At 51.5% G+C, this 10350-nt stretch overlaps 1 protein-coding gene across 1 annotated transcript; it reads left to right on the top strand.

Annotated features, from left to right (window-relative positions):
- The first annotated feature begins 2675 nt into the window (after positions 1 to 2675).
- On the top strand, positions 2676 to 9070 carry CIMIP1 (ciliary microtubule inner protein 1). The gene is made up of 4 exons (XM_019748564.3): positions 2676 to 2822; positions 4726 to 4807; positions 6155 to 6256; positions 8662 to 9070. The coding sequence occupies exons 1-4, from the start codon at positions 2755 to 2757 to the stop codon at positions 8821 to 8823; spliced, it is 414 nt and encodes a 137-aa protein (XP_019604123.3). The 5' UTR covers positions 2676 to 2754; the 3' UTR covers positions 8824 to 9070.
- The last annotated feature ends 1280 nt before the right edge of the window (positions 9071 to 10350 follow it).

Genomic DNA, 10350 nt, shown 5'->3' with positions numbered 1-10350 from the left:
AAGCAGCAAGCCAGGGCCGGGGAACGCTGGCGCCATGACGGGCACTCAGGGTGGGCACCTGGGGAATGCAGCAGTGCTCCTCTCTCACGTCTCAGGAAAGAAGGAATCGGCAACAGGCCAGCAACAGCCTCATGTTCAAAACCAACATCCTTAAGAAGCAAACCGCAGTTCCACTCAAAGCTCCATTTCCCCACACTGTCCCCCACACTTTGACACCCTAGGCTGAGGACCCCGGGAGTCTGGGCTACCAACATGCCGTTCTTTGGGGGATGCTCTCCACTATTCGTGAGCACCCACAGCTTCCGCCTCCTAGGATCCCTGGAAGCCCATTTCACAGATGAGGACACGGGCTCAGAGAGGCTGACCGATTCCCCCAAGGTCACTGAGATGGTACTCAGCAGAGCCAGGACTTGAACCCACGTCCTGTGCACTTAACGGGAACACTCTACCCATGTATTGTCCTGGAACTGTCTCCCAGGATGCCCCGTGCAGAGATTTCCGGGGCAAATGGGCAGAACTAGCAAGCTCTTGGTCATCCTTCAAAGCTCATCCCCTCCTCTGCACTCTTCTGCCTCCTCTGGGACTCGCTCTGAATCACACTCATCCTACTGTAATTGCATACATCAGGCTGCATTGTCACCTGGTTGCGTTCACATCCGTGTCCCTACGCGGCTGAACTCCGGGCAGCATGTGCTACTTTTCCATTTCTGCACCAACCACGCCTTCCAGGTAACTCCCACCTGCGCTGGCCTCCTTAGTGTTCTTCAAACACCCCAGGTTGGTTCCAGCCCAGGTCCTTTGCTCTGCCCGTCCTGCCTCCATGGAAAACTCTTCCAGTCTCTTGGCATGGGTCCCTCCCTTACCAGCTCTGTGCTCAAATGTCCCCTCCTCCGAGAGGCCTTCCTTAAAAGAGTCCCTTCACCTGACTGTCACCATGAGCCTCCCTCCCCGATTTAACTGTCTCCGCAGCGCACAGCTCTCCCTGGCATTATCTTGTTTCCGTGTTTCCTTGTCTGCCTTCCCTCCAGACGTGTCAGCCCCAGGAGGACAACAACTGTTGCTTTGTTCCCTCCTAGATACCAGGCATGAAAACATTTGTAGAATGAATGACATATATAGACATTCAGTAAATAAGGTTATTCTTCATCACTTTAACAGAATCATCTTTGAAGCCTCCCAAGGGAGAAGCAGACCTTGCCTCCCCACCTGATGGATCCCCCTCTCTTCCAAGCCACCCACTCTTCACATTTCTCCCTAGAACATCCTCCCTCCTGTGGGAGGGATGGCGACCTCAAGAAAAGACCAGGAAGAAAACTCTGGCCTGCATGGACTCCCGTCCACCGCCCAGCAATCTGGCCTGGCCGACGACTTGCTCAGCGCTGGGCCTGGTACTTACACATTCATTCATTCAGCCATGCAGCCCCAGCGGCAGCCCCTGGCTGCCCCCGCACTATTTTTGCTGAGTGGGCAGTTGGGACCGCCCCCGTTCTGGGCCTGCACCCAGCATTTCCAATAGCCAAGAGGAGCATCACATGCCTTGGGTGTGGGGAACATGTTACGGGAGGAAAACACCCCCCAAACACCTCATCAAGGCCCAAATCTGTGGATAAGAGAGGAGGTCAGGGAAAGGGCGGGAGGGAGCCATGCCAGGGAGAATCACAGATACCCAGTTGGAAGATAAAAACACCCATCTCCCCAAAGAGTGGCCTTGGGAATTATTAGGAGATGACGTGCCAATCATCAGAAGAACGCTGCCTTGGTTTCGCTGCCCCGTAAGGATCTGGACCCCTGCGTGTCCTGTGGCTGCTCAGGCAGGAAAATGTCCCCCCACCCTGTGCATTGACCCACTTACTGTTGTCCCTTACACGCATCTTCCAGTTCCAGGCCTGTGACAACGTGGTGCGGTGGAAGTCCTGAGGGGCAACAAGTCAGTCGGATTGAGCACCCCAATGACGAGGGATGGGTGTTGATGGGCATGAAAAGAGAGTGTTGGGTGTGCGGTCTGGAGGCCACAGTATCTGTGGTTTCCTTTGGGGGTTGTTATAAAGAGAGGATGCCAGCAGAGATGCACACGGATGTTCTCCAGCAGCCACTGCAGCACCACCACGGTGGCGGAAAACTCAGCTCAGGGCCTTCAGCCGCTGAGGGGACACTTCAGGAATGGAAATGAACACACGGGGGCTGCCCACAGCAATGCGGACGAACCTCTCAAGCACCACGTGAGGCCCAGGAAGGGAGCCCGGCCCCAGGGACACCGGGATGACCCCTTACACAAAGTTCCAACAGTGAAGAAACAAAGCTCTGCCGAGAGAAGTCCGCAAGGGGGCTGGGCTGAAATGCCCCCTTCGTAATCCGGGCGGTGGTTACCAGGGTGCCTTCTCTGGGCCAGAAGTCAGTAAGCGTGGCGCACAGGATTTGGTGCTCTTGTCGGTGTGGATACTTGCATTACAGATCTAGATTTTACAGGAGGCTGGGGTGTTAGGTCTTGAGGTTCCCCAAAAAGTTTCCGCAGAGGAGAAGGGCTGCTGCAGCGGGCCAAGCAGGTGGTCAGGTAGGTGGGGTGAAGTGCGCAGAGGCGGCCAGAGGCTGGCAGTGGGCGCGAATGCTGCGACAGCCCAGCGGCCCCATCCCTGCCAGATGTGGCTCCGCCTCCGCCTCGGGCGTCCTACGTTGCTTGGCAACTGGTCTCCTGGGCGACGCGAGACGCTGAGCCAAAGGCCACAACCTACCGGGCTAACCGAGATCCCAGGTCCCATGGCTCAGAAACCGATCAGCACCGCGGCGGCCGAGCGCATGAACTTCGTGACTCAGGACCGGATCTGGTAACGCCAGGGATCCCACAACCCGATGGGCTGGGCTGTTGCCACCTGAAGTGTGCACACCTGGCGACCTCAGTTTCCCCACCAAGTCCTGGAGGTGGTCGGGAGCCCTGAGGGAAGGGGGCGATGATAGCAGCTCGAGGGCAATGGGAGATTCACTCTCCCTCTTGTAGTGACACCACGCCACAAAGGTGGGGAAGAGTTTGCTTCTGGCTTTAAAACCATCTGCAAAGCTTTGCTTGTTGAGAGTGACTAATGTGTTACTACATTTTTTTAAAAAGGATCTTGATATTTGTTCAGTTTGAATGAGTGATACATGTGCACTTTATGTTCTCTCTTGCTTTCCCTGGTTTTTTATGTAGTAAGAAATTTAAGTTTCTGTCAGATTTCTGTTCAGCAGACATTTGTAACGGTTGTTTTTATTTAGCATTCTCTCTGATTGCTAAGTAGCCCCTCTTTCTGAAGTTTTAACCAATATGGGGAGTTACTAGTTTAGATGCCAGTAAGCAAATTTTAGTAACAACAAACCATAACTGCTTGCCTCTTAAACTTCAGTTATCCTGTTTGTCATGCCTATGACTTTCACCATTTCTTGTAAACCCTATAGTAGTCACTTTATATTTTTCTTTAAACTGGCTTTGTTTCACTTAATGATTTTATTTTTATGGGAAACTTCATATCATTCTTGAAAATGGAAAGCCAGTATTATTTGGCATAAAATAAACGATTATTTTTATATCTTTACCTTTATGTAAGTACCCTCAACAGGATACACTGCCATAGCAGGGTCTATTCCCTCTGCCTACAATGCCCTTTCCTCCCTTCTCCACTAGATCAACTCCTACTCATCCTTCAAGACCCAAATCAGATGGCCCTTGCTCTGTAAACAGAGCCAGTTAAGCCCTTAGACTATTCTGTCCAACCTCCACGGTGGCTGCTGAGCTCCTCAAATGTGACTGTCAAACTGGGAGGAGCTGTACACGTAAAATACCAGATTTTGAAGATTTCATACCCAAGAAAGGGATATTAAAATTGAGTTCACCTGATTATTTTCACTTTTCAAACTGTGGCTACTAGAACATTTAAAATGACATGTGTGGCTCATATTTCTGGCTCATGTTCTATCTCCATTGGAAATAGACTGCTATGGACAGATGCTTGGTGCCCAAGGCAAAGAGCTTGGCCAGGGCATCCGAAACTGTTGAGACATGACAGGGGTGGGGGGGATGCAGATATTGATTTCAAAATGGGAAAAGAAACTTGAAAGTCAAATAAACAAACACTGAATTAGGCATTTGCAAAACCTGACACGCCCGCTCTTCAACAGCAGCTCAATTCAGCTCGTAGGTAACGATGTATAAGTGATATTTAATGTGAGGCAAAAGCGGGTTTGGGACTAGGGTGAGGCGAGTGAGGCACCTGGGGTGCAATATTTAAGGGGGTTTCAGGCTCAAGGTCACGTACGTGCTGGCTCTGCACTTGCAGGAACCTGACAGTGGGTGCCTCCTTAAATTTGGCACCCCAGTTTCCTCACGTACCCCACCTGGTCCTTGCCCTGGGAACAACGGTATTTCATATGCACCTTCGTGATTTCGCACACACTCATCGCTGTGGGTCACGAGGCCTCCAAAGTAAGGCGTGTGGTACCCAGGCAGCCCCTCGGGCAGTCAGCCCCGTCCTGTCTGTGCCCGATGAACCATCCCACCGGCATCTCTGGTCCCTGACACAGGTGAGCTTCTCACAGCGCCCGGGACTCTTGCTCCACTGGCACCTCGTCCCTCCCTGGCAGCGTCATCCTTCAGTGACTATGCATTGAAGAATGTAAAATTCCCCAATGGACCTTTTGGGGCTTGCGACTTTCACCTTTTTCAAATGTCAGCCAACACCTAAGAACTTTCTTTTTCAGGCGATACCGCTTAAAGGCTGAAACGGAAGCATGGAAAAACTGGGCCCAGAACTGGGGATTTTTAACCACCCCCCTTGAGGAGGTAAATGTGAATTTCATAAGCCCAGAGGTTGTCGAATCGATCATTTCCAAGAATAAACAGTTATGTAGTGTATAATTTACAAGAATAAAATTTAAGAATGTGTTACAGGCAAAGACTGCCAACTCTGGGACCTGAAGCTTCCTTCCTCTCATGAATTTATTGAGCCCTTACTGTGTGCCAGGCACGTCCTAGGTGCTTCATTGAACCAGCTCATTTAATCCACACAACAACCCCTGTGTAGAAGGGGATACTGTTTTATTCCTATTTTACAAATTGGGAAATTAAGCTCAAAGAAGTGCCAGTTACACAGTTAATAAAGAGAGGCACCAAGAGCAGAAGCTAGTCTGTCTGATTCCCAGGCCACTTGGCCTCAGACTTTCCGTCTGTAAAATGGGTTAATAGTCCTCACCTGCCTCACTGAGTGACAGATCTGCTGGGATGAGATGGTGAGACAGGGTTAACATAAGAGAAATTATTAGGAAAATACCTGGGTATTTCCTAAACGAGATAGGTCACAGAAACAAGGAAAAGGGCTGGGCATAATAATTAATGGGGATACCAGCAAACAGACCACTGGCCACGTCCAGACGCAGCCACCATCAACCCAGCTGAGTGCGGCCATTCAGAGCGGCCAAATGCATATTCCAGCTGTTCAAGATATGTGGCTAAGTCTTCTGAACCTAGAATAGGGGTTCCGGTATATAAAACACCATCCAGGCCTGCGAAATGGTGGTGTGGGCTTCAACGGGCTCGTGGCCGCAGGTCTGGAATCTTTCAGACTATCTCCAGACACAACACGAGGAAGTACATTTCTTTGGAGGGGAGCAGAACCGCCTAAGAGGCGCCTCATTCAAAGCACTCATGATTCAAGGCAGTGTAAACCCCATTTGTAACTCACCCCATCCCACTCACTTTGAAATCATGCCATTCTTAGACTTCTTTTAATGCTTAGACAGTTATACAATATGCATAAAGAGCCTATATTAATATTCTTTCTATGTAATTAATGTGGTTTTTTGAAGAGTTCGAAATTACTTTAGAAGTTAAAAGGGAGGAATGGGGGCTCTCCTCTAATATTTTAAAGATTGGTCCTGGAACCTTGTCGGCATTTTTAAATTTGAAGCCATACCCTGTCAAGTTTTCTCAAATTGCTGCTCGTGACTATAAATGAGCGGGCATAGAGTCCATTGCGGACAAGTCCCCCTTCTAACCGAGCACTGGGACCAGCTCCCTAACGTTCCTGAGCCCTGCTTTGTCATCTGTCAAATTCGGCGCTCTGGGGGATGAGGAGGAGGTCGTGTCCACCGTCTCAGCCTGGGGTTGCCCGTCTCTGGGCCCGTGTTTCAGTTGACCCAGGGTGAAGAAGAACCTCCCACGCCGAAGCCCAAAATCGAGCTTCCTCAGTGGTTCCACATCCGGCCAGTGACCCCGGTGGAGAAATACATCAAGGTTCGCAAATTCCCTTTAGATATTTATTTTCATATGTAAATGTAAGTCCCACTGGAAATTGTGTTCGCTGCAGGGGCGTCCAGCCAACCGCCAAAGGTAAGAACTCAGCGGTGCCGGCGCGCGGGGGAGGCCCCTTCCACGCCCACATGTGGGGACACGTCAGGTTACTGTCTGTCTGCTTTCAAGAGCCACTGCGCTGGTCGCAGGGTGGGGTTCCGCAGAAGCAGAGGGACGCCAGAGAAGTCAGGGGCTCCACCCATTGGTTCAGCAAACACTTCAGGGAGTGGGCAGGACAGCAGGGCGGGAAAGGACGGGCCTCTAAATTCAGATGCTCGGGTGCTCACGTCCTGTGTGGTCTTGGGCAAGTGGCTTGACCTCTCTGTCGCCATCCCCCCCTTGTACAATGGAGGTTACCGGAAGCACCTACTTCAGGGAGTGGGGCCGGGGTTCGGTGGGATGCTATCTGTGAAGGACTTAAAACAGTGCCCAGCACTTTTAGAGCCTGCCGGTGACTGTGAGCTTTTAGTAGGTGTGTAGTGGGGCACACAGTGATGAGCTAGAAGAAGACAAGACTGCAGCCCACACGTGTGGGGGTGGGGGCACCCACGTGAAACAAGAAAATCAATAAAATCGTGATACGCTGTGCTAGATGCCGTGGGGGAAATAGGCAAGTGATGTTCGAGGACCCAGAGGATGGGGTGGCCAGGGAAGGGCCCCTGTGGAGCTTAGGTCTGAAGGATGGCAAGGAGCCAGCCTGAGAAAGGCATCCCCGGCAAGGGGAACAGCATGCACGAAAGCCCTGAGGCAGGACAAAGGTTGGTATGTGATGGGGCTGGCGCTTGGTGAGCTGGGGTGAGGTGGGGGTGTGAAGGGAGGGGATGTGGATGGAGAAGTGGGCAGGGCCTTGGGGGCCAGAGGAAGCAGTTGGGATGTGAGCCCAACCTGCGATGGAAGCAGGGCTGTGGCGTGTTGAGAACTGCCTGTTTGAAAGGCCACTCTGGTTGCGGAGTGAGTGACAGGGCAGTCCCAGAGGGGAGAACACTCAGGTGCTGTCCCCACCTGAGACCAGTCAGCTGTGGACATGGGTCAGAGGCTAGCAACTGCTGAGCTCTGTACATCCCAGGGCCGCCTCTCATGGGTCTGTCATTTTGGTTGTGGGTTTCTGTCCCCTGCCCAGCTATGGAGACAGCAGTTCTGTGTCCTGACGGGAAGAGGGGATGAAAACTCAGGATGCCCATGGCCTGCAGTGGAGGGAATTACCCTCCGTTTTTTCTAGATCACAGCAATATTGCCCTTCACAGAGAAGGAACCGAACGGCTCTCACATGACGCCCTTGTTAACGGTGGTGTTTCCATTTTTGCCAGTCTGGTGGGTAAAATGTGGCACCCTGGGTGGTTTTCTACGCATTTCTCTCACAAGTTGTAGAGAGACTTGAAGCTGGTCTGTGAGTTCTCACGGGGACCGTCTAGACCAGCTGGGTGGAGACTACTAGCCTTCTGGGCAATTCCACCCGTGTGGCCCCTCTGGCATTTACTGATGACCCTCCCTGCATGTGCCCTCTCAGGAGATTAATTTTAATGCTTCATCAAGAACATATGTTAAGGGGCTTTGTCCACCAGTGGCAGCCAGCCTGCCAGGACCGTCCCCTCCTGCCACTGCCTCGCTCCAAGTTCTCTCTAGCCAAGCGTGGACTCGTAACCCCAAGCATATTAAACCTCTCTATCTCAGTTCTTCTGTTAGAACAAATATTCCTCACTGTCGTCTTCATTCAAATTGCCATGTGAGAGCAGAACAGACGATTATTTCACATGGAAAGGGGGAAACTGCCTAAACATTTACCCTCGTTTTCCAAAAATTTCAAGTAAGTCCAAGGAACTGACAAATGAAATTGTGCTTTTTCATTTCAGATAGAATCCTGTTTTCCTTTTGGTTTTTAATTAAATTCAATTGCTTTTCATTCCTGTGGTCTCTACAGTTTGGGGTGTGTGTGTGTGTTGTGTATGTATCAGAAAGCCTTCTAATCAAAACCAGATTTATCACTGGGAGACCATCTGACAATATTATCATATTTTATAAAGGGCAGGTGAACTGTCGCATTTGAAATTTCTGGACCTTACTTTTTGTTCCCTTTTTGCTCTTTTGCCAAATAAAAAGCATTTTACTGGAGGTCACAAATCAAATGGGCTAAGCATTATGAGGGAAAGGAACATGTTCAGTGAGCGTTACTTTCAGGGATGCTGTGTCTCAGGGTAGCGCTGGCTGGAATGTACGTCCTACAAAGGGACCCTGGCTTTGCTTTCTGTGTTTTCCACACCAGGCCTCACGGGCTAAGCGTGACACCTCTGTGGACATGCCTCATGTCGCTGTGATCCAAGGTGACCAAACTCCCTGCACCTCTGTTCCAGGTCCTTCCATCCCCCCCGGTCCCGAAGACGACCCAGGGCTTCATCGGCTGGAGATCCACAGTGCCCAGCTTGAACAAGTGTCTGGAGCATGCCCATGAGATCAGGAGCTGCAAAGGGGCGTATGCCAAAGAGCTCAACTGGCCGAAAGAAGGCATATACTGAGTCCAGACAGGGACTCTGCCCTGGGTGGTGAGGGGAGGACCAGGCACCTGGCACCCATGCCCCGGACAGGGAGAGCTCCCAGCGTCCCTCTGAGGACAGAGTTCCCCTCCTCACTTGTTCATGGGATATTGCAAATAACATAGACCAGCCCTTTGACATTTCCAGTTCATCAATATCTCCCTTCCGGAACATTCTTGTAACACACTTATTCTTGGGTAATGTAATAAATAAGGCAAAATTGATTCTCTGAATTTTTTATTTCGATACCTTGGGAATTTCTAGGGATGGGTTTAAAAAAAAATGTGATTTCCTTTTTAAAATATTTGTCTAGGCCCTTCAGTGTCCCTTTCAATCCCACCTCTCACCATCCCTGTTTATGATGAGATTGCCAACCAGGTGTTTCTGGGCCCAAATATCCCTGGGCCTGCCTTTCAGGAGCAAAAAGCAATTTGAGGACTCCTGGTGTCTCCTTTCCAGGGTATCTGCAATGTCAACAGCTTTTAAAGCAGAAAGGAACCCAAGGTTTGCCTGATTTGCCCAGGAGCGCAGATTTCCAGGAGAGGAGGGGTCCCCCATGGGCTCTAGGCAGAGCCTCCCACTTACCTGCCGCTGCCACTGCATCACAGCACCTACAGCAGCCGAGCTGGCCAGCCAGGCCATTCTCCTTCCCCCCACGGACATCTGATATTAACCTCTTGGTCCCTGCCTGACCCTGAGGTTTTGCTGCAAGTCCTACAAAGGGGAGAGGGAGGGAGTGGGGCATCCAGCTGGTCAAAGAGTGGCAGAAGGCAAAGCCAGCATGCCCACAGGCCCTCCAACTGGTCCCCCAAATAGTAGGAGAGCACAGAGTAGCAGAGCAGGGGCCTGTGGAAACTGGTTTGTGTTTGTTTCTGAGTAGCAGAGGGAGGAGCCCTCTTCACACCTGGATTGGGCCGGGGTGGGGAGCGGGCTCAGTTACCTGCCCTCCACAGAGACAGGTTCCTTCCTCCCTTCGGCTGGACAAGTGTCACTGTTCATGGGATGGATTCCTCCCTGTGTGGGCGTCTCTGTGGTCTGAGGGGGCTTCTGTCTGGTGGAATCCACTTACAAGGCCCATCTGCCCAAACCTGCCCTGCTCACATTGCTGTCTAGGTGCAGGTGGACATGCTTTGCCAACCCATGAATTCCTTATCTAGAACCTTCCCCTGACCCTGCACACTGGCCTCCTCTAGCACTCATCTAAAGGGACTCCATGACTCTATGGACACCAAATACCAGGGGACGGAAGTCCCCCTGAATGTGGGCCACCCCTTGCGAGTTCTGGGCTCACAATCTCTCCCTCACGGAGGCCCTCGGCGGCTGAGCTGCTCTGGTTCTGGGACACTGATCTCTGTCAAGTGTGCAGGACGTGGTACATCACTCGACCAGCCCTATTCTGGGGGGCTGGCTGCAGGCACCTTCAGAGCCAGCTGCCTGGGCACTGAGAACGGAGCCACATCGCAAAGCCTTCTCCCAGTCACCCAGTTGGTTCTCTGTCCCCTCACAGCC

Source organism: Rhinolophus sinicus, chromosome 13 (assembly GCF_057876585.1).
Source record: "Rhinolophus sinicus isolate RSI-liver-muscle chromosome 13, RSI-T2T, whole genome shotgun sequence".
NCBI lineage: Eukaryota > Metazoa > Chordata > Mammalia > Chiroptera > Rhinolophidae > Rhinolophus > Rhinolophus sinicus.
This window is presented reverse-complemented; position numbering and strand designations above follow the sequence as displayed.

Excerpts from the sequence above, each read along its gene's own strand:
- CIMIP1 (XM_019748564.3), top strand. The coding sequence starts at position 2,755 with ATGGCTCAGAAACCGATCAGCACCGCGGCGGCCGAGCGCATGAACTTC. Across the intron at positions 4,808-6,154 it reads TAACCACCCCCCTTGAGGAG|TTGACCCAGGGTGAAGAAGA; the intron begins GTAAATGTGAAT and ends CCCGTGTTTCAG. Across the intron at positions 6,257-8,661 it reads CGGTGGAGAAATACATCAAG|GTCCTTCCATCCCCCCCGGT; the intron begins GTTCGCAAATTC and ends CCTCTGTTCCAG.